General features: G+C 36.5%; 1 protein-coding gene across 1 annotated transcript in view; it reads right to left on the bottom strand.

Moving 5' to 3' along the window:
- LOC145991310 (uncharacterized) overlaps nt 1-25826 on the bottom strand; it is a 106199-nt gene that overhangs the window by 68045 nt on the left and 12328 nt on the right. The window contains exon 2 of the mRNA XM_083127307.1: nt 18464-18539. Within this exon, the coding sequence (XP_082983433.1) occupies nt 18464-18539 (76 nt within the window). The remainder of the gene's footprint in view (nt 1-18463; nt 18540-25826) is intronic.

Here is a 25826-nt window from a genome sequence, read left to right on the forward strand (position 1 = left end):
ATTTGTAGTTACTACTTGCACGATACACTCTAGTATGCAATTATCAAGTCCAGCAATTACTTAAATGTATAAATATTTTTATACTCATTGCATCCCCTCTCCGAAATAGGTAATTGTTACGCTGGATAGTTTAAGAAAAGAACTTCTTTTCTTTGCACTGATACTTTTACAATTTTTGAGTTTGCGTTAAAAATAATTTACTGCAATAAATCAAGCTAAGAAGCCAAAGGTTCAATAATTTTGTATCAGACTAGTGTACCATATTGTCTCGCATAATTACCACTTCAACTACTGTAAAGTGATTGAATACAAACGTAATTTCTGTTCTGAAATTCAAAAATGTATTGTGTATTGCTTTTCATATAAAAAAGCGATGATGGAGTATGATTCTGGCATAGGTTAAAACAGAAAAACGTATTTTGTTTTTCAGTAAGTTGAGCACTCAAAATGTTAAATCTAAATGTTCGTGTTCGATAGTAACATTTGAATTTACCTTTCAAAAGCCATGTTATATATTGAGTTTGGTTTGGTTTGAGTTGGTGTTTTAAGTCCACTTTATGCACAATAAGGCTAATCGGGACTGGACCTACAGTTTAAAGTGGGATCCGAACCACTATGTGCCTCCAGCGGGTATCGAACCCGGGACACCTTGTACAAGTGTACAACGCTACCACTGCGCCACCGGGGAGGCTGTTATATATTGAATGTTATGATAAAGCATGTGTACATATTTTACCAAAACGTGTCCTACCTCTTTCATTTACTACATTTCAAACTATTTCAATATACTTTACTCCTTGTTATTGAAAAATAAAGTGTGTTATTTGTTTGTTCGTTACTGTAATGAAAAGAAATATTTATTTTTGTTATTTAATGTAAGTTTTTTGTAATAAAGTTTGCTTCTACGAAACCTAACTTTGTCCTTGACGAGGGCCCTGTCGTTTCTTGAGTTCAAGCGAGGGGATTCTTCCAGGTAAGCGAACAATGGAAAATCTACTTTTGTGTAACATAACGGTACAGCATTCCGTAGATGCTTTCCCGAGGGTTGCTCGTGACCTCTAGAGGGATGATATTCTACCCCCACCTGCTCTCGGAGGAAAAAAAAAAGAGTGGTTTGTGAGCCGGAAGTTAAGTTTTTCAAGGTCAATGTTGGTAGAAGGTAGCAGGATAGTCAGGTCTCTTCTCATGGAATTCTCTGTCTTCATCCCGTAGTCTCGCTTTCGTCTCGAGTCTCGAAAACAGATACAAACATAGGCGGATCTTTTTTTCTCGCGGGGGAAGGGACACAGAACATTCTTTTAGCATATGATAGGACGTAAATTGGAAACTGTGTTTCTTTACATCAGCTGCGACTTCTTAGGTTTTGGTTTAAAACTTTTGGCAAAGTTTCAATTAGGTCCAGTCTGTACTCAGATAAACTAATGGGGACTGGAACTTCAACTCAGACTAAAATCTGACACTCTGTGCCTCCACTAGGAATCGAACATGTGGCTCCCGATCGCAAAAATACAGTGTTGGTAGTTTGTTGCAAGTATCGGCAAAATTAAAAAAAACTCAATATGCTGACCAAGGCAGTAATTTATTGTATTATAAAACATAAACTAAGCGTAACGTTTCAACCTTCTAGCAAGGTCTTCCTCAGACTCTGCACCAAGTACAAATGTAACAAGGTACAAGACAGGACGATCTATATACACAAACATTACTCCCTTCCAGACTATTAGAATGTTGTTCTGGAACATTGTAGCAGGTGGCTTTCCCTTGTCAACTGTACTTTCACCTAAAAGGCTAAACATATTTTGTTCCATCTAGAATGTGGTTGTACTCTTTATCTCACGCTCTTTTTACTTCATTCTTCATCCTTCTTCTCTCCTCTTTCTCTCTTGTCCTTTCCACTCTTTCTAACACCTTCTTCCATCCATTATTTGTTTATCTTCAGTCCCTCATTCCAGTTCATTGTGTCTTCTTCACCATTCTTCTCTATTTCCTTGTCCTCCTTCCATTTTCTCACTATATTCTCTTCTCCCTTCCTATCTGCTTAGCCTCATCCCACTCTGTCATGTCCTGTTTCTCTCGTGATACCCGGTGGAGGCACATAGTGGTTCGGATCCCGCTTTAAACTGTAGGTCCGGTCCCGATTAGCCTTACTGTGCATAAAGTGGACTTTTTTAAAACACCAAATCAATCAAGCAATCAATCTCGAGTGTTTAAATATTGCATTTCTCTCTATCTTAAGTCGTGAAACCTGACAGGTTGAAACAACGTAGGAATGATGTACGACTTAAGAGAGAGAGAAATGCGATATTTAAACACTCGAGATTGATTGATTGATTTGGTGTTTTAAAAAAGTCCACTTTATGCACAGTAAGGCTAATCGGGACCGGACGTACAGTTTAAAGTGGGATCCGAACCACTATGTGCCTCCACCGGGTATCGAACCCGGGACCCCTTGATTACAAGGCGACGACGCTATAAAGACACGAGAGAAACAGGACATGACAGAGTGGGATGAGGCTAAGCAGATAGGAAGGGAGAAGAGAATATAGTGAGAAAATGGAAGGAGGACAAGGAAATAGAGAAGAATGGTGAAGAAGACACAATGAACTGGAATGAGGGACTGAAGATAAACAAATAATGGATGGAAGAAGGTGTTAGAAAGAGTGGAAAGGACAAGAGAGAAAGAGGAGAGAAGAAGGATGAAGAATGAAGTAAAAAGAGCGTGAGATAAAGAGTACAACCACATTCTAGATGGAACAAAATATGTTTAGCCTTTTAGGTGAAAGTACAGTTGACAAGGGAAAGCCACCTGCTACAATGTTCCAAAACAACTTTCTAATAGTCTGGAAGGGAGTAATGTTTGTGTATATATATCGTCCTGTCTTGTACCTTGTTACATTTGTACTTGGTGCAGAGTCTGAGGAAGACATTGCTAGAAGGTTGAAACGTTACGTTTAGTTTATGTTTTATAATAAAATAAATTTCTGCCTTGGGCAGCATATTGAGTTTGGAAAAAAGGCTTAACAGTGTTATAAGATTTAAAATTCTTGATTACTTTGGCTGTGTGTTTATCAATGTAAATTTGCGTACAATTTGGCTTATTTTACTTCGCATTTCTGCCACTTTTGGCTAATCGCGAAGATAAGCATGAGTGATGATATGATGAAATTGATGGAGTGACACTCAGAAAGGACACCCATGTCCAGGCCTGGATTCGAACCCGGGACCCATATTTTCGTAGGGCGCTGTGCTAAGCACTCCGCGATTGATGTTTCCTGCTCTTACGATTTTAGTATAAAATTTTCATTCAGTACTGTATGTGAAACTTTAGGTAAAAAAAAATAAATAAACAAATATACTGGGAAACGTCTAAATCTACAATAAATGTTAGAAGACAGCATAAATGGGGGATGGGCACCCGTACCCCCACGAGAGAAGAAGGTTAATCGACAACTAGTTGGGACAGCACATCAGTTCAGACGCAGGTAAAAGGAAAAAAAACACAGTTACGTTAGAAAAAAATCCCAAAGATCACCTGCGAGAAGATAACGGAATGCGTCTACCTGAGTGGTTCGTTGCCCTTAGGCCACGGGGTGGCCATGAAGTGGGGGTTGATGTGGCTCCACACTTATTGTTAAAAGGGGATCAACAAAGGACGAATTCTTTTGCAGCAAGGAGAAGAGTCAATATATCCACGGGCGCCGACACAATTTTTAGTAGGGGCTTGACGATTGATATAAAATAGAACAGTTGAAATACTAATATTTAAATGATTCTTCTTGTAAACTAATAATCTTAATAATAATAAACTAGGGCCGAGTCGATACCAGTGACGGTATCGGTCGATACCATTGATATCGGTATCAGAAAGTATCGGTTTAATCACTGATACCTGCCGATATTATCTCGGAGTCCACAAAAATAACGTGCGGCACTTTCGTGGAGTGTAAATATCCTGGAAATTATGCAAAATGCATGATTTTCATAATTTTTTTGTAATACCATTGTGAAGAGAAATTGATTTTGTGGCTAATCTAATTTCACCTGAAATTATAAATATTTCAAAGCAAAAGGGCGAATCGAGACCGGTTCTACAGTTTTAAGTGGGATCAGAAGCACTGTATCATCTGCTTCAATTGAGCATCGAACCCGGGACCCTTTGATTTCACAGCGACGGTGTTATCATTACACACAGACATCGCGATGTTGAGTCAACATCGACGTTTTTGGATTCCTATCGGGAAACACACCCTGGATCCCTCACACTAAAGGGAACAAATAATGAAATGAAGAAAAGAACTCTGGGTTCGAAATGTTTTCAGTAAGCGTTGGATCACAGATCAAAAGCAATGCGAATCCAATCGGAAATTGTTCATATTTTAAATAGTACCCGTTACGTAAATAATATTTCATCGAACGTAAAAGCATGAGATCTTATTTCTATTTTGATCGACTTCTCGTTCAATGGGACTTATTAGAGACAAGTAACCATTCAATGTCTGAGTAACAACTAAAGATATAAATACATTTTGTTGGCTCAAAGATAACTAAGATACTAATTTAATCAATCATGAAATTTGGTGAACAGAAAAATTTATCAAAAGACTACTTTATTGGTACCATATATACTATCCTCGTCAGGACCGTACCCATGATTTTCTTGAGAGGGGCTAGATCCGAAAATTTGTTTATAGCCAATATGTGTGTGTGTACCTATGTGTGTGTGTATATTACATATATATATATATATATATATATATATATATATATATATATATACACAAAATAATTGAAATCAGCTTGGATAAAAATTAGTGTTGCCCACGGGACGAGACGGGACAGGCTTTTAAAAAATCGAGACGAGATTGACCATGTGTCATGAGACAAACGAATGTTTTCGAGACGAGACAGCATTTCCACGAGACGAGACAGGCCAAAGTCTCGTCTCGTGGGCAACACTAATAAAAAACATGATTTTTATTTTAAAACATTGTTCTTGATGATTTTTTTTATTTACATTGCATTTTTGTGATTTGAATTGATTTTTTGTTTTTTTCAAAAGCACGCTTAAAATTGCTTGTATGTTTTTTGGCACCGTACGTATAGATATATATTTCTTTATATAAAAATGCTATTTCTGGAAAATGGCCCTGTAAATTATTTGAACAGTCTGATTAAATCAAATAAAAAGTTACATGTACGTAGATACACATTTTTCTGTTTCTGATACTGTACATATGATCCTACTACGGAAATGTTTGTTGAGTGTCTTCATGACAAACACATTCATTTATGCAAGAACAAAATTGAAATATTTACAAATTTGAAAATTCGTCTGTTATTTTCATAGTTTTTTAAAGGTTAGCATTTAAATATTTCATAGATCAAGGGGAGGCATGACCCCATGGCCCCTCCCCTGAGTACGGGCCCGATCCTCGTTGTTCATTTACCAATGAACTATCGACACAATGTTTTGCTTAAACGTCTGTCAAGCCCCACCCTGGCTGGATCAAAGCAACATTCGGCTGGGTTAAATGGGCTAACCAATATTTTTGTTCGGGCTGACGCAGTTTCCGAGAGATTCAGTTTCAAGGAAAGATTAGCAAATTTGCTGGATTAGAAGTCGAATTGAAGGTTAGGGCTAATTATTATTGTTGATAGGGTAATAGCTTCAAAATGGCCTCTTATAGGTTGGTCCCTAAGTCAATGAGCTGTATGGAAACAATATTGGGCTACAATCGACACATGGTGGGCTAAATCGGCCAACAACTATTTTTGATTGAGCTTAAGCCGTTTTGTAGTTAACAATGGCGCTAAACACAACTCCAACTTGTTCAGTACCAATTGTTTTGGTTAATTAACTCTACAATTGACCAGCACTGATTACTGCTCTGTCAATAAATCACATAAGTCCTTCCCCCGACACTTGGTGGCCAGGCATGTATCTAGAAATGTATTTCGGGGGAAGATCCAAACCAAGTGTCTCAGAATCAATAATATAAATGTTTATATTTGAAACATTAAATCAATATTAATTAAATATGTAAATTAACTAATATGGTACTATTTAGAGTGCTGCAATGAGCGTTTTTTGCTCGACCGGCAAATAGTTCGCACGGACGACGCTGATAGCGTTAGGAACTGACAGCTCTTCGATCACCATGACGTCTACTGTTGCTCACGGGACGGGACAAGCCTTTTGAAATTCGAGACGGGACGAGACGGAATGCCTTTCTCGTCACGTTTTCGAGACGAGACACGAGACGGGACGGGACGGCTTTTGAAAAGTCTCGTCTCGTCTCGAATGTCTCGAAAAAATAAAAGCAAAATATTTAATCACTTGCAAATACTTGTTTGCTTGGAAAAAGGTATTTAAATTAGAAACGTTGATAAGCGTGTATTAAGTCAAAAGAAGACTATTCTAGAGAGAGGAATGAATGAATTGAATACCTAAACTTATTTTCAATACTCTTTCGAAACACAGCAATACTACCCATTTTTATTTTTCAATTCATTTCAGGTTAATAATTTTATGTTACGATAGTACTCCAGATACTAAGGCCAAAAGATCGTGGAGTATCTGAGTCCGAGATTTATCTTGTAAACATAGTCTCAGCTCTATAGGTTGGAAAGATAAACTGACCGACGGATAGGGTTTATTATTATTATTTAGTTTTTACATCAAAGGGTGTACAGAATTGAATGTTATTAGGAAGTAGGAAAAACATTGTGGGAAACCTGGCAGTACAAATTGATAAGGAGTTGTTAGGAAAGTTATTAAGGAATCCAAGATATTAGCAAGACTAAGAGAAAGAGATAATTAGGGACAAATAATCTTGCATTATCCCACTCCGAACAGCTGAAAGCTAAAGAGGAGGAGAAAATACGGGTATTATGGAAAGAAGTAATTTGGTGATTTTAGTGTTTACAGGGAACCATGACAAAATTTTACCACGTGATTATTTGCACGGGTTGCGAAATTTTTAGAATGTTATGGAAATTTCGGAAATGTCTTTGTTGAGAAAATTGTTGTTGTTTCCCTCAGGCATTCTACAGGTGGTTGGATTCGATTTTTTTACGTCCGTTTGAAGATTATTTCCAATGCTTTTTTTTATTTATTTATTTCTTATTTAAGGAGAATACTATTCCTTGGATTGTAATAACGAAATACTGAGGCTGATATAGAATATATTTCAAATGAAGGAAGTGCACTAAGTTCTGTATAATCGTCGTAGAAGGAAACGTAGTTCTATGGGGACTCCCCGATGGTACAGTGGTAGCGTCGTCACCTTGTAATCAAGTGGTGCCGGGTTCGATACCCGGTGAAGGAACATAGTGATTTGAATCCCACTTTAAAGTGTGGGTCCAGTCCCGATTAGCCTTTCCGTAAATCAGATGAAGGAATGTTGTAGCTGTTCTTTTTATTCTGTGAATTTAGCCTTCAAGTTTATGAGCAAAATACATGTAGTATCTACTGTCTACATTTTCAATCGTTACTAAACAAATTTCACAAAGTAGTTTTATCAAACTTCAGAGGGAAGCTGACACCAATGTCAGGGTGGCGGGAGCCTGTTTACGGCCAGGGGTATTCCGAGACTATTTTTTGCCGTTCCTCACTGACCGAGGTTTCGCTTTGAACAATATACACCGTTGCTTCAGGAAGTAAACACCAAACATAGGTGCGAGGTTGACCTGCAGTAGCGGGTAAGTGCCATAAATCCAGGCCTAAAGTAGGAATGAAGGTTGATGCAAGGGAGGGGCAATAAAAATTCTGTAATTTGCTTTGCTTGCTGACAGGAAGTTTTGCAGGAAAAGCTGAAAAGGAAAACGGCAGACTTTGAATGAAAGAGGGACAGTGAACACAAGTGCTTTGTATTATTCGCCGACACACAAGCTTCCATTTCGAAGGTGAGGCTAGCAGCAGCGAAGTTATTAGAGGGTTGGAAGCAGAGACGACGCCAGAGGAGGCAGGGGGACGCCCCATGTCAGACACTTTGCCAACTCCCCCCCCCCCCCGGGCATTCCAACTGAAGTTAATTAAATATCGAATAATAAGAGAGTTCATTTATAAGAATATGACGATTTTCACCTTTTCCAAGTGGTGTATTCTGCATGATATCACTTTCCTGGTTATAATACCAACTTGATTAACAAATATTAATTTGTTTAGTATATATATAGCTATGTCTACGTGACTTTCGTTCAAGATTCGAGCGCCGACTTGGGCATAGGTGATTTCTCATTCATTTATGTCTTGTAATAGCAGAGATTAATCTAAGTTTTAACCAGTCTTAAGAACTGGGAAAAAGTGTTGAATGTGGATGGTTTTAAAACATCACGAATATTTTCAGGACCATAAGACATCATCTGTAGTACGGGGAAATTATTCTAATCGTGGTCGTTAGTGACAACGCTAATTATTAAAAGACATTTAAAGTTGATTGGTTGATTTGATGTTTTAAGTCCACTTTATGCACAGAAAAGCCAATCGGGATTGGACTTATAGTTTAAAGTGCCTCCACTGGGTATCGAACCCAGGACCAAAGGTGATCGAAGAAAACCCGACACGACATGTCAGTTGTTGTGGATTCATCGCTGTTTCTTACTATTCACGGACTTGAATTTCGAGATGATGAGTCTGAGGAAACCTTAACAAAGGGAATTTCTTCGATACTCTTGAAGTTAATGAGGGGATATTATTTGGAAATGTATTGAACGTGAACCTTAAAATGCAAATTACACTTAAAATTCGATTCAAAACATATCGCGGCCAGGTAAAAGAATGCTTATTAGGATTTGCCACTCTTCAATCATTGGATGCAGGTTCTCTCTTTCTCGTACATATCAAAATCGAAGAACTTCTTTCCACGAACCCCATAGGTGCCTGTAATTGTGTAGCACAGACATACGTTGGAGTGGTAGAGTAAGAGTAAGTAATGCCAGGGTCAGAATATTTCTTGAATTATGAGATAACTGTAACCTTTATCTGATTTTTTATCCTGTGATAACATTTCCCTGAAAGATGAAACACAAATTTTGCCCAAAACTCTTCAGCATTACGAAGATGGTTGTCCTTAAAATCTTTGAAAAAGCTTGCTCGAAACAGGATGCTGGATGCAAACTGCCTCATTTGGCTGTTCTTGCCATTGAGAAGAAATGTCAAGTCCTGGACGTACCAAAGGTGGGCAATGTGTTCTCCAAAGCACATAGAGCAGAATTCTCCTACAGGAGAAGTGCCTCACATTGTTTCTAATACTTAAGAAGATTAATTTCTTCCAACGTCACGTTTATTTTGCAAGAAAATTAAACTCTTCGAAGCATTTTTTCGCCATTTATATTATTATCTTATCACTAAAATATTTATATCAGTAGTTTCATCTCAAGAAAGACGATGAATTATAAAATTATGAATGTCTTCCAATACTGAAATAGGCCACTAGAGACAACGCAACTTATCAATAAAAAAGAATTAATGTCTTTTTTAAAACGAATCATGTGGAGATAAACTCGTAATCAAGAAGTAAATTTAGGCAGTAAACGTAAACTCTAAATAAAAGACAAACACAAAGCACCATACATGAATATAATAATAATAATAATAATAATAATTATTATTATTATTATTATAAGTATTATTATATATGTATATATATGTGTAGTGTTTTCGGGCGTTTTAATGTGACTGCTCCCTTACAATATTTTGTTGCCAGCCTTCCGCCCCCCCCCCCCCCAGTCACATTTCCCTGGCGCCGTCACTGGTTGGAAGTAAATTTAATAGGACGAGGAAAGTAACATTAGCTGTTGACAGTGTTGCACCAAAGGACGTGATGTGTGCTACTGTTTGTATAAATTATAGGAAATTTAAGCAAAAAATTATAATTGTTGATACTTGAGAGTTGCTTGTATTTGATCGTAGGAAGAGGTTTTCTGAGACAGAGTGGGATTATTTTACACATACATGAGAAAGGGTGGTTGTTTAAAGATAGATACGTATTTTGCACATTTTTTAAAAGTTCAGATAAAACGAGAATTTAGCCTTACTCTTATGAAAAGAAATAACGCAGTACAGGGAAAGAATAACTCTTCACATTTCTCTGGTGGGATCCAACCCACATGCACAAGAGTATTGCAGGAAGTCTATGAACGAGGATGAAAAGGGATATGTGAAATTTGACTTAGCTGCGGGTGAATTAGTGGGTTCTAATATTCTTAAGGTTGATATTGGGTTTTAAGTCCACTTGATTCACAAATAGGCTAAATCGCGAACCGACCTACAGTTTAAAGTGCGATCCGATCAACTTTGTGCCTCCATTGGGTATCGAACGCGGGGACCCTTGATTACAAAACCTCGACGTTATTACTACGTAATCGGGGAGGCCCCCAATTGACACAAATATGTTGATTCCAATAACACGTTATATGTATAATCTGATAATGATGCACTTTTGGTGCATCTAAACATATTTTTTTCAACTATAGCATGTCTAAAAGAATCATTGAAGTTGGGATTATTATAACTTCAGGAGGCACGGCTCTGTAAATGTGCGATATAAAATATATGCAGGTTTGCCTTCCATACGTGGTGGTTTTGTCACGTTTCTTCGCTTCGTACAACATACACTTTTGCAGGAACGGCTTCTTGCATCCTCCTGGGGGTCTTGCTCTAGCTAAACAAAAATATATTTCTTTAGCATAATCGAGGGTTACTTTTTTATGCCGAACAAGGATTTTATTGCGATCATACTGCTTTGAATGACAGTATCAATGAAGATTTATGTACACTACTACTTATAATAATGAGAATAAAATATTAATCAGGAATTTTATTTTTCGTCAAGTGGACTTAACATCCTTTTTTGTTATTTAGCAAATATTCAATTCATCACCTTTTTTGACATTAAACTTCTTGCCAGGACAGTTGTTTTTATGCAAATTTAGACGATCTTAACTACACGTAAGCTAGATATTAGCTAATATTCGTGCTGTTATGTTACTATTCTTCTACAATCTTTGTAACATTTCATGTAATAACAATAATAGAATTGATTAATTTACATATTCAAGTGAATAGACCTATGAATTATATTAATGTATTAATTTAAACATTTGCTTAATTGTTGTCGTTAATGTTATTATTATCATTTTTTCTGAAACACTTGGCTCGGACACCCTCCCCCGACATATATTTCTAAATGCGTGCCTGCCGAAGGATAAATTAGATCAAGCGGTGGTGGTATCTGACTTAGAGGCTAAAGAGAAAACAAAGAAGTATGTGCGTCATAAGCTGAGCATAAGAAACAGCACAATATCACAAAGAAACACTTTTTGAAACTTATGTCATAGAAGATGTTTAACAATATTAAAAACAATAAATGCTTTCTATTTGTAATATACTAAGTATTGACATTTTAAATAGTCTTTTGTGTTCGTACTACACATTTAAAAACTTTTTTGTTGCTCCCGAGCGCCAAGCTTAGAATTTAAAGAAGAAATGTACATTTTCATAGTGCACGGCAGTTCGACATTCAGAAAGAAAGAAGGTCTAGTGGAAATCATTTCAAAACTTCCAAAAAGTATAGCAGTAATGAAAAGAGCACTCTTGTATGGAAGCCAGAAAAACCACAATGTAAATTTCATAAGATACCTAGCAATCACTAACCAACAAACTGCATTTTTAATATTAATGTCCTCATGATTAACGAACCTTATTTATTCTCACCACGCAATGGGTAAAATATTTGGAGCTTTATCCCACTTTCCGGAAAAATATGTCGTGTTTCTACTCTTTTCACTTTTGTTGGCATGATATCCCAGATCACTTTTACGAGACGAGACGAGACAAAACGAGACGGTACAGAACCCTTCGAGACGGGATACGAGACGGGACAAACGAATATTTTCGAGACGAGACACGAGACGAGACAGCATTTTCACGAGACGGGACGGGACAGACCAAAGTCTCGTCCCGTCTCGTCTCGTGGGCAACACTAATGACGTCACGAGCGAATTTCTCTCGAACAGGCAAAACTATCAGTATACGCTCGAAACCCATTACTTCATGTGTAACCGTAATTTTTCTGTAGTATTGGCCCTTCAAACACGGATCGTTTAGTGAAAGACGCAGTGAAATTGAAACTGAAGTGAACATAGTCATCATTTTCATGTTAAAATGTAATTTAGTCCATCTTTACAACACATAGCAATGTATGAAAATTAATAGATGATTATGGGCTGAAACTACCAGGACGGATTTTTACGCATATACGTATTTGTACGATTATTGTCCTATTAAAAATATATTTGATATTCTATATATTCGAGCATATCACGCTCGAGCGTGGGAGATTCGATCGAGTATTTTCGAGTGAAAGTGGTCCAATGCAGTACTCTAGTACTATTATTACATGAATAGGTAAAAAGGCGGTAAAAGAATAGAGAGTATAAACAGCACGTGTTTATTATCCAGCTTACGTGTAGTAAAGATCTCTAATATTTGTATAAAAACAACTGCTCTGGGAAGGAAATTAATGTCAAATTGATGAAGAAATGAATAATTATTGATTGATTTGGTTTATTTTACATCTCATTTCTTCCACTTTTGGCTAATGATAAAATTCATGAATAAACACGAGAAATACCCATGACCAGGCCTGGATTCGAACACAAGATCCCTGGCGTCGTAGCGCGCTGTACTAACCACTACGCCGTGGAGGCCGGCTTGAATAATTATTAAAACAACAAAAAAAGAATTTTAGATCCAGTTGACGAAAAGGAAAGTTTCTCATTAATATTTTATGCATATTATCAAATGTAGTAGCGTGCATAAATCTTCTTTGGTACTCTCAATCTAAGTGGTATGATCCCAATATAATTCATGGATGTTCGTTAGAAATATACAACCAGCGATTGTACAACAAATGCTAAACAAGAATATTTTCATTATTTAGTTTTAGTGAAACATTCAAATGCTGACCAAGGCAAAATTTATGGTATAAAAAATATACACTAAAAACATAACGTTTCCACCCTCTAACAGGGTCTTCTTCAGAAGAAGATCAACAATAACTTATTTTGTGTACATTTTTTATACAATAAATTTTGCATCGGTCGGCATTTTAACGTTTTATTAACATGAGAACAAGGCTTAACAGTGTTAGATTTAGTATTTGGTAAGTCATTCGGGGAGGGGATCCTGACCCTCTGCACCCCCTCCATTAACCTTGCTGGTGGCCTAGCATGCTTAGTGGTGGACGCACGATTGCGCCATCAAAAGGTTCCCGATTCGAGTTCTTCCTTGGGCATAGGCGTGACTTGAATATTTCCATCTACTCAACGTTCATGCTGTTTGTCGCAATTAGCCAAAAGAGACAGAAAATAGGAAGAATGTTTTGATTGATTGATTGATTTTGTGTTTTATGTCCACTTTATGCACAGTGAGGCTAATTGAGAGACTACCTACAGTTTAAAGTGGGTTCCGAAACACTATGTGCCTCCACCTGGTATCGAACCCGGAACCCTTTTATTTCAAGACGACGAGGTTACCACTTTTTTTTTTTTTTAGAAATACCCCCTACACGGAGGTATCCCCCATCATTCACTCTTTTTCTCACTTTTACACTTTTCAATTCTTACATTTTCTTTGTTTCTTATCAACTGGACGAACACAAATACCCATGTCTTACCCGGGACTCGAACCCAGAACCCCTGGCGTCGTAGCGCGCTCTGCTAACCACTTCGCCACGGAGGTCGACGTACCACTACGCCATCGGAGAGACCTAATAGGAAGATTGGAAATACAACATAGTTATATCCGTGCAACCCCCGGAAACAAAATGGGAAAGTCATAGTTTTTTAACAAATCTCTCAAGAAAAAAAGGCGAGGCACCCTTGACTTCTTTCAAGGCCCACCACCAACCCCTAACGGGACACAAGGGTCATCTCCGGTTATTCGCTTTTTTCCCCATCCCCATTTTCACACCCCCTCAAGGATCAGGGGATGCCATTCTCGGCGTGCTCTCATTGGCTACAAGAACCGTCGAAGTGGAGGAGTTGGGGGTTACGAAATTTTTACCTCTGGAAAAAGAGGCTTTTATATAGCTACACCAGGTCTTGGCCCATCACAACTTGGCTGCTGTCCACGGAGAATACAGAAGCGATCTAGCACAGGTAAGCATCATTGCCTTCAGTCAAATGTATTCAGAAGTGCTAACTTTTTCAATAACTTTAGCTTGAAAGACGTCCATCAGCTATTCTCTGTCCATTGTAAGAGAGCACGTTGATTGATTAATTGATTTGGTGTATTTTACTTAGTTTTTCTGCTACTTTTGGCTAATTGTGAAGATGATATGGTGAAATTGATGAAGGAAACTTACAAGGAACACCCATGCCTAGGTCGGGGTTCGAACCCGGTATAGTAACGCGCTATGCTAACTACTTCGCTATGGAAATAGACTCATTGAGGACGTACGTATATTCTTACGTGGCTTAATAAATCAAAACGAATTGAACTCAACTTTAAAAAGCTGCTAAACACATTTTCTGGTAGGCAACAATTCCAGGGTATCGTGGAAAAATACTTAAGTGAGAAAATGAGATTTTACAGCAGGGAGTTGTTCATGCTTATGCATTTAATATCAAATATTACAGACGTGATACATGTTGGATCATACCGTTAAGGATCTTTACACATGCCCGATATAAAATTATACTTGCAATATTATCTTTAATTCATTCAGTATGAAGGCAACATAAAATCGCAGTTTCAAACTTAAGTGATTTTTCCCGAACACCCTTCAATTCTAACCTGTAGATGGGTCTAGCCATTGGCGCCCCCGCAGCGGAGGTGTAAGCAAGGAAAATTGAAAACACTCTTACTTCATCCCCTTATGGCACGTAAATGTAAACAAGTAAATAAGTGCTAGGAACATGTCGTGGGTTCTTGTACTCAAATAGAGGCATGGCTAGTGAGAGAGAACGAACAAAAAGAAAAAAAAGTTGAGAAAACAAAAGAGTAAACGTCGAAGTACCGCAGAGCAGCCGCAGTGTGGTGGACTATTAAATTGATATTATTGCCAGTTTTCAAAGAAACAGATTCTTAAAATTTTCTGCTCGCTTCGCTTGAAATGATCTTCGCTAACATTATTTACGAGAAATAGGAATTGTAGCTTTCCTGGCGACGTGATTCGAACAAGTGTTCTCGGGTTACCAGCGAGGTTAAATTGAAGTTGGCTTCAACGTTTCAAGGGCATACATTGTTCTCATCTTCAGGGAATGATACTGTGAATATGAGAGCAATGTATGCCCTCGAAACGTTGGAAACCAACTCCAATTTAACCTGGCTGGTAACCAGAGAACACTTGTTCGAATTATTTATGGGATTTCTGCGTGAGAGTAAAGAGGAGAGTAAACAATTACAATAACATTTCCACAATCAAAAAGGGGGGGGAGGGGCGAATACGCCAAATTATATTCTCGCTACGCTTTTTCTCGATTGCACAAATATCAATCCTTCTATTACCGATCCAGTAAACAATGGAGGATAGTGAAGGGACTGGACCAACAACTAAGTTATTCGTCTGCAATATTCTCTTTTATTTAACCTTAAGTTTGAAATGTACAAGTGGACATCAAGTACACTTTAAGTGAAGTGTAAAATGTTTAATACGCGATCCCTTCCTTATATAGCAATATTAAATAACCAAAGCTCCAGAAATTCAATAATAACAGATATAATGTTATTTTTAATAACAATGAATACTTAGAATCTAATCGGTAGCACTTCAAGTTAATTTAAGGATGTTTTCTTTTCAATATTGGTTAAAACAGTAGTTCCTTTGTCCCGTCAGTAAAAAACAACGCTTCCCCCAATAATTCATAGCCAGGGACGTCTGTGAGGAATGAATCATTTGAAATTTTTAAGCAATATAGAAAAAGAAAGGTATCTGGGAAAAATTCGGAAAATCTCTGATTCTTTGGATGTAGGTATGAGGAACAATATTAATGTTTTCCAGGCCAATGTTGAACTTCTAACAGTAGTTTGATTTATGCATGTTGAAATCAAGCTTACGTTAATTATAAACATTAAAATACTTCGAATACAACAGTAAGATCTAGTATAATTTTCGTCAATGTGTGTTCGACAGTTATGCTTTTAAAACTCGTAAAATAGTTTCATTGGGTTGATTTACCAGTGATGAAAACAGTCTGCATAGTGAACCCCTGGTGCTGGATTTCAATCTTTTCGATTTACTACTTGATTCCACCGATTTTTCCGCATCTGGTTAGTCTGAAACAGTGGCGAGGTGTAAAGGCCCCGCAATGTTTTCTCTGCGCTCCTGAAATTTTATATAATTTCAGAAATTCAACGCATAGTGTCAGTATTTTTAAAAAAAAATACGAAATAGACAAAATGTAGGTCAATAATGACAAAATTTGGACTCGAAATTTACTGAGGTGAGCACTAAATAGAAACGCCTGATCGTTCGGTGAACTTAGAATACGTATCAACAGAGTTACTGTAATTTACGAGTCACTGGAGACCACAAATAACTTCACGACTGTTTCATTTTTATTTATTTATATTCATGTGGAAGATGGCCGAGTGGTTTCCCAGTAACATACCATAAGACAATGTCTGCGATAATAAGCATGGTCGTAGACTGGCTCAATCAAAAATGCCCTGGCAACCCTGTGGGCCCTCAGAAATGCCGTATTAATTTACTTGCTCGCAGGTCGCCTAAAATATGAAAAAAAAATCCCTAATCTCACATATTTACAGATATACTGTTTGTCGGAATATTTTAGAGTATAAATTGTCTGCAGTTATGAATCCAGTAGGAAGATTCAGTTGCTTGGACAGCTTGTTTCTTATTGCCACACAAACAAGAAAACTTGAACATTTCATGAACTTTTATCACTAATATTAGTTTTATGTGTGGTATTTAAAATGTAACTTCCCGCCAAATATTTTCAAAGGGGGCCCAAGCCTTTTCATATACAAATAAGAACTGAGACAAATTTCCCACATAGTCCACACCCGTTAAGTGTTACAGATTATTTTCTATTTTTAGCTATAGTGTGACAAGGTTGTTCAAATTTTCTTTTAATTGTTTAACACTTCAAAAGGGGGTAGCTAGCTGCTGTACGTTCTTTACCCTCTGACGTCATCGATGATATATATACGTTGTAGTATTTTAGATAATTTTTTTTACTAAAGGACCCCAATAATTTAGTTGCATGGGGGGCCCAGGGCACTGAGCTACGCAACTGGTCTGAAAACTATGCATACATACATAATTTCACAGGTCAAGGAACTAAATTTACCCATCTAAATCCTAACATTGGTTGTTTCAAATTTTTTACCACGGTTTTTAGTATTCTTGTAGTTACCTATTCTTCGAATTTTCTGGAAAAAAATTCAGATTTTAACATTATGCTTTATTCTGTTATTTTGAAATCACGAGTTTACCAAGAATTTTCCATATAGGGTGTAAGTTCGTATCTAGGGCGCTGTAAGGGAAAATTTAGAGCCAAAATGGCAAAAAATTAGGTCTTTGTGAAATATTTTGCGAGTGTGTTGATGAAATTTTGGGGGTGTAGAAATTGAAATTGCCATGTTCTGCATCTGTTCCACACACGTATGAGATTTTGATATTCTCCGTGTTCCTTTTTTAAACTTTTGTTATTTGTACTTCTTTCTTTTCAGTATGATTATACTTTGATTCACGGTTCAGTCTCATGTCACGCCATTACAATAACGTTCTTGCCTTTGCAGCAATGATGAAGGCCACCGTTCTGTCCGTGATTTTACTGGCAACACTGTCGCTCGCCAGGGCGGAGGGGCAAGAAAGCCAAAGCGCCAACGACCGCTTCACGTCCCTCAACCTGCCGCCAGAGTTCAGCGGCAACCTCGGCAACCTTCTGCTGAACTTCGGCGGGTTCATCCTGACGGTGCTGGTGCTGAGTGGCCTCGTGGTGCTGCTGCTGCCGCTGTTCGGTTGGAAGACCTGCGCCCTCCTGGGTAACTGCGACCAGAGCCACTCCTACGACCACTACACCTACAACCAGCCAGGGGGTTACTCCGGGAGCTCGTACAACAAGAGGTGAGTTTTCTGTTGCTGCCCGAACATAACCTTGATGCGACTGGCAACCCTGATTTAGGATTTACCTTTTCCTTGTTTTCGATACGAATTACAGGCCAGAAGGCTAGTGCCCGACGTACGTTTGCCGAGTTCCGTGACGGAGTGGTTAGTACAGCACGTTACAACGCCAGGGGTCCCGGGTTTGAATCCCGACGTGGGAATGGGTGTTTTTGTGAGTGTCCCTTCACCAATTTCATTACATCACTCATCCCCATCGTCGCATATAGTCAAAGGTGACACAAAAACCACGCTAAATAACAAAAGTCAAATGAAATCAAACTTAATGTAAGATTGATGCAACATTTCATGAAATAATAGCGACTTACCTTACTATTTGGCAGATGTACTGTGCAGAAATTTCAGCGAAATATGCAGACTCGACCAGGACTCGAACATGGTTCTCTGAAAGTTTGATTGAAATGTCAGTTCAATGCTATACAATAGACTACCATTATATTACGTTTTATATTAAGATAGGTGAGACAAAGGTAGCCTGTGTTCCCTGTGGCTCACGTTACGAAAATCATATTAACATTTAACACAGCTAACAAATGGCACTATATTAATATACCTCAGGTGCACCATGAAGGAAACAAACTGTCTCAGGTTGCAAGCAGCCATTTTATTTAAGTTCTTGTAGAACCCCTGGCGTCGTAGGGACTGTGCAGATCAGTCCTCCACGGAGGTCGGCAATTCGTCGTTACTGTGTATAATGCATGTCAACAATTAAACGTTTGACACCAACAATTTTATCTAATAAGATGTAGAAACGTCAATAAACATGAATAAATATATTTTATTGAGAACAAGCATCATTTTCAAAGCCAACTATAAGCCTTGGGCCACCTTTGGGACCCATGTAAACAGATGTAACTGTTTTGTAATTCCTTCTTTTTTTAAAAAAAAAAAAAAAAAGTTGCAAGCAAAATATCCACTTGATACACGTTAATTAGTTATAGGAGTGATTTATTTTAATTTCAGAAATTTCTCTCAGAGATTTGAAAATTGCCCTAGAAGCTTAACTAGGGCCACCTTTGGTTTCCCTTAATGTAATTATTAACAATACTCACCGCGTCACTGAATTTTCCAAACTAGCTAATTGCTACAGCTCTGTTCAAATGTGAGGAGATAATGATGCAAATTTTCAACATCCCAATTACATGCTTAAATAGTTACTTGGTTGTATCGCAGTGTAATTCACTACAACGTATTTATTTGTGACAAATATTTTTAAAATTTGCGAGCTATAATGTTATTGAAACATCCTTTAAATTCTGTATCAGCTAATAACTTTTATCACTTTTTTGCAGGTCTATGGAATACTTCCAGCCAATAATGAAGACGTTGCTTTCGGCGTACGAGAAATACTCAACCAAGAAGGAAGAAGCGAAATTGTGAGCGATCGAGGCGCCATTTTATCTTTTGCTCTCTTAATCAAGTATAATGGTGAGATTCACTGCTAACATTTTAATGTTGAGGTTTTAAACTTAAAATTGTGTGGCTGGTTGGTTCAGCCCTGCACATATATTCATTTCAGAGATGTAGGAAATTGAGTAAGAGTTTAACAAGATTAAAATGTACTGTTATCAAGTGCTGCATCTCTATAAGTTAGAAACAATATAATTATTTGTATTGTTATTAAAATTGCCTTCGTTTTTAAAAAGAAAAGTGCTGTGCAAAAATATGCTCTGAATCAACAAGTTCTAATAATGGATGCGGGTTTTTGTTGAACTGGGCACAGCTATTACATTTTTGGGTGAAATTTAGTGGAAAGAATTAATATTTGTTATAATGGGAAAAAATGTTTTTTAAGAAATTTACAGTTGCTGTTGATGCCCATAAATTGTAAAAATAGAAAGATATATGTTACTAAAATTCTATAATTTTAATTTATGTAAATTTATAATATTAAGAAATGATTACTGTATAAAGTACAATTAAGTTTTAGTAACAATTTATTTAACTGATTAAAGGCGTATGATATGGTAAGATTATCTCCTCCACTTTAAGCATTTATTTCCGAATACTTTTTTAATCGTGAAAAGATCAAGTTATTAAAATTTGGTAGACAATAATTTCCGGACGGTGGTGGATATTCTTCTGTATATGATTTTACCTTTAAATGTAAGACATTTCTAACATGTTTCTAGGTAAAAGTGCAATAACACATTTAATCTTATTACTTTGGTAATTCAACCTATTCACCCAGAAACAAATATGTACAAATTTGTTAGAAAAATTGGAATCCACAAGAACTGTGTTGTCATTATACATACACTATGTTGAATGATTACTTTTTAATGCAGTGCTTCTTGATTTTTTATTAGTTATCAAGTCAAGGCTAAAATATACCAATTCAATATTAAAATAAATTATAGTATCTTAAAATAGTCAATTCATAAAATATACCTATAGTAATTTTAGTAAACGCATAGCAAATTAGCAACAATTGGGATAACACCAGTGAATGTCGTAAATATATGGTGAAGGTATTAACTATTTATTATGAATTATTCTAATATTTTTCGTGCGCAAAAGGCTGAAAATAACTAAATGACACCATTGTGCATGAATAAGTATATGTCATCATAACAAAATGTTGCAACTCAAATGTTTTGCATTAAAATATTCCCCATGAAGAAGAATGTTTGGTAAATTGCCAATTTTGAATTGCAATGTAGAGATTTGGTACAAGTTCCTATGTCTAGTATGCTTATAGGCTACTAGACGAATAATTAAACTATAAGTATACATGGACGTCCAGAAGAAGGCAAGGGGGCCACACCCCCTGGAAAATGAATGTCAACTTTAAATTATATATTTCATACGTAATTTTAATTCAATCACAGCAATTTATGCTAATTGTTTTAAGGGTGTTGCAAAACATTATAACTTCAAACTGAAGGAGTTTTTTTGAGGAGGCAAAACTGATGGGTAAAATATGCCTCGTTTGCCTTTCCACCTCCCTTCTTTGAAATAGTCCTGCGGACGTTCATGTAAGTAGGCTACATAGATGTTAACAACGTATTTTCTGTATCGTAAAGGATATTGTTGAGGTATTAGGTATTGGTTTGCAAATGTGACAAAATCATTGAAAAGTAAACTTTGTGATATATAATTAATTATTAGATGATAATTTTATTCTGGGAAAAGGGAAAATATATAAGTGGTGAAAGGTTTGGGTAGAAATATTTTCTTTACCCAGAAAATAATGTAAATTCGAGATGATTTGTAAAATATTTAGATTGAGAAATAAATATTTATAAAATATAGCTATATCCTTTTTGTCCATATTGGGGGTTAGGCGTAGAGCTGACAACTCTGCACTGTAAAAAATAATGTCAAGAAACAGCAATATAAGGCCATGGATGTTCCCAAGGTAAAATATTCCGGAGGTAAAATAGTCCCCCGTTCGGATCTCCGGGTGGGGACTACTTTGGGAGGTCCCTGGACTAAGGATAAGATCTACTTTAGGAATAAGGATATTAAATTAGGCACCTGGAATGTTCTGAGCCTTTACCGGCCTGGGGCATTTCAGTGTACAGTTATTGAGATAGTTAAATATAAATTAGATGTAGTAGCTGTCCAGGAAGTTAGGTGGACAGGAGAAGGGAATAGTAAAACTAAAAATTATACTTTTTTCTATGGTGGTACTGAAAATCATAATTTTGGAACAGGTTTTTTCATAAATAATAGAATTATCTCGGCTCTTAAAACAGTAGAATTTATTAATGATAGGATATCATATGCAGTTTTACAGGGTAGGTGGTGTAAAATTATTTTAATAAACATACATGCACCAACGGAAGATAAAGATGATAATACTAAAGATGATTTTTATACAGAGTTAGAACGGGTCTTTGATAAATTTTCTCAGTATGATATGAAAATTCTGTTAGGTGACTGTAATGCACAGATTGGCAAAGAAGAGACATTTAAACCCACGATTGGTAAAGAAAGTCTTCATGAATTAAGTAATGATAATGGTATAAGATTGATTACTTTTGCAACCTCAAAGAATTTAATTGTGAAAAGTACCACTTTTAAACATAAAGATATCCATAAATATACCTGGTCTTCTCCAGATGGTAAAACTCATAATCAGATAGATCATGTTCTCATTGATAAGAGAAGGCATACTAGTATAATTGACGTTCGTACACATAGAGGTGCTGACTGTGCCAGTGACCATTATTTAGTAATTGCTAAATTAAGAGAAAGACTCTCAGTGATAAATCATAAGCAACAAAATCTAAAGGTTCTAAAATTTGATACAAGAAAGTTTACTGATGAAGGAATTAAGAAAGATTACCAAATTAAACTGTCAAATAGATTTGATGTTTTGCAGGATTTAAATGATTATGAAAATATAAATGAAACAGACGTAAATAAGAATTGGGAGCACATACGTAATGCAATAGAATCATCAGCTAAGGAAAGTATAGGATACCTTAAACCGAGAAAAAGTAAGCCATGGTTTGATAATGAATGTCATAATTTAATAGAAATAAGAAATCAGGCTAGACTTAGGTGGTTAAATAACTCTGATGATACAGATCTAAACAATTATAATAGAATAAAGGGAGAAGTTAACCGCACGTTTAGAAGTAAGAAAAGAGATTACTTGAAAAGCAAAATTAACGAAATTGAAACAAACAGCAAAAATAAAAATATCCGAGATTTATATAAAGGTGTAAATGAGTTTAGAAAAGGGTGGCAACCTAAAGTAAACTTGATAAAAGATAAAGACGGTGATTTTCTAGCTGACCCAAGCGATATTCTAAATAGATGGAAGAACTACTTTAAAGACCTTTTAAATGTTCATGTAGGAGATAAATCAGAAGTAAATGAAGTCCACACAGCAGAACCTTTAGTTCCAGAACCTAACTTGACCAGTGGCGGCTGGCCAAGTGCAACAAGTGCAGATGTTTTCACCTAATTTTCAAATTAATATTGACATTTTTCATTTGCTTGTTAAATTAAACTATTTCTCAGCAGAACGTACGCGATAATACTCAAATTACGCCGCTCTGCGCTACGCACGTGAGTTCGTCGAAGAGCAAACCTCGCCAGGGTGCGGAAGACTTAGCCGGTTGTCATGGCAACGGTGACGTCACCTAGCGTTGGCCTTGAACATGGTGTCGCCCTCTACGTGAATCAGTTCTCTCGTCGGAGAAAACATCGCATCCAGTGCTTGTGGCAAAATCTTCGCGTTCTCGCGAGATCTTGTTCCGCGTGTGTGTTTCGCGTTTCCTATCGTGTGTTGTGTTCATGTGTTGAGCTGTGGTTTCTACAATGAACCCAGTAAATGACTTAGTGTGTAATTTGTTGCAGACACCATTTTCCAGATGGACGGATGAAGACAAAAAAGACGTTTTAAATGGGGGGGGGGGGCACTGGCACTTACTATTTGTTTTCATTGCCTATAAATATACTTCTTCACCTGTTATTTTAGGCACGAGCCGCTACTGATTGACTGAAGTTAAAGATGCTATTAAAAGGCTAAAGAATAACAAAGCACCTGGCATTGATTTAATACCAGCCGAGTTAATTAAATATGGTGGAAATTCATTAATATGTCAAATTCATAAATTAATTTGTTTAATATGGAATAAAGAAGAAATCCCTCAACAGTGGAAAGAATCCATAATTGTCCCTGTGTTTAAAAAAGGTGATAAAATGAACTGTAATAATTACCGTGGAATTTCTCTACTCTCAACAACATATAAAATATTATCTAACATTCTTTTAACAAGACTAACCCCATATGCTAATGAAATTATAGGTGATTATCAATGTGGATTTAAACGTAACAGATCAACTACAGATCAAATTTTTCACATCAGACAGACACTTGAAAAAAAGTGGGAATATAATCAAAATGTCCATCAGCTATTTATTGATTTCAAAAAAGCATATGATTCGGTCAAAAGAGATAAATTATATAATATATTAGTAGAGTTTGGAATACCTAAGAAGCTTGTTAGTATGATAAAAATATGCACCAGTGAAACAGAAAGTAAAATTCGTGTGGGTATTAATATGTCTGACAAATTTACAATTCATGATGGGTTAAAACAAGGAGATGCATTATCTCCATTGCTCTTTAATTTTGCCTTAGAATATGCTGTTAGGAAGGTAAACGAAACTAAAGAAGGACTAAAATTAAATGGTGTGACTCAGTTGTTAGCATATGCAGATGATGTAGACTTACTGGGGGATGATGTGAATACAATTAAGAATAATGCTAAAATATTTTTCAAAACTGCTAAAGAGATAGGTTTGGAAGTTAACAAAGAGAAAACTAAATATATGCTTACAGGCCGAAACCAAGTGTTAGGTAATAATCAAAATCTAATTATTGATAACAACTCGTTTGAACCAGTTTCCAAATTCAAATACTTAGGAGTAATATTAACAAATGAAAATTATATTAAAGAGGAAATAAAAAGTAGGCTTAATTCAGGAAATGCATGTTACTTCTCTCTTCATAAACTTTTGTCTTCTCGTTTAATATCTAAGAAACTAAAAGTTAAAATATACAAAACAGTAATTTTGCCTGTAGTATTATATGGATGTGAAACTTGGTCCCTTACATTGAAAGAGGAACATAAATTGAGAGTATTTGAAAATAAGATCCTTAGGAAAATATTTGGACCTAAAAGGGATGAGGAGACAGGTGAGTGGAGAAGGCTACATAATTTAGAACTACATAATTTGTATTCATGTCCAGATATTATTAGAATAATTAAATCAAGAAGACTTAGGTGGGCAGGCCATGTGGCGCAAATGGGAGAGGAAAGAGGAGTTTACAGGATTCTTGTTGGGAAAGCTGATGGTAAGAGACCTGTAGGAAGGCCAAGACGAAGATGGATGGACAACGTTGAGATGGACCTAAGGGAAATCGGTAGAGATGGAAAAGATTATATAGAACTTGCTCAAGATAGGGACAGATGGAAGGCCTGTGTTGCTGCAGCCATGAACCTTCGGGTTTAAGAAGACTAGGGAGTTAGTTTTAGTTTATATCCTTTTTGTCAATTTCATAGCATTTACCTGGATTAACATTGGTATATTTTATTACTTGTAGATTAATACACAATGTATCTAAGGGTCATAAGTTAGAATACTAGCCTCATTGTGTTTGTTTTCTTCATGTGCACAGTATATCATCACTCCAAAACTCACCCTCGTCTACACGATTAAGCTATAGATAGCATGGCCGTACTCGCATTTCTGTCCGGGGGATAAACATAACTACTTTTTCCAAGGAGACAAACATTTTTTTCATGTGGGAGCAAACGACACTTTCCCAGCGAGTGCAATTCTATATTTTTGAAATTTGAATTATTGATTTTCCATCTAAAAAACACAATGAATAGAATGAAAATTTATATCACTAGTTTTCCAAGGGGCAAATGCCATCCTGTCTCCCGCTGGATTCATATTTAAAATATCCAAACTACTGAAATCATGTCCCAAATAAGTACTACCTAAAGAGAAACGTGTTCAAATGTTTCAAGCAAAAATTGTCAATATGTGTGTTGTTCGCTTAATTATATAACAATTGTTGAAGAAAAAATGTTTTTTGTGGACCCATGGACATAGGTCTAAGGAAGAGATTAGTGAAATGTTTTGTGTGGAGTGTAGCACTATATAGTGCAGAAACCTGGACGTTGAGAAGAAATGAAG

This window comes from Lepisma saccharinum, chromosome 8 (genome assembly GCF_977018435.1).
Source record: "Lepisma saccharinum chromosome 8, izLepSacc3.1, whole genome shotgun sequence".
Taxonomy (NCBI): domain Eukaryota; kingdom Metazoa; phylum Arthropoda; class Insecta; order Zygentoma; family Lepismatidae; genus Lepisma; species Lepisma saccharinum.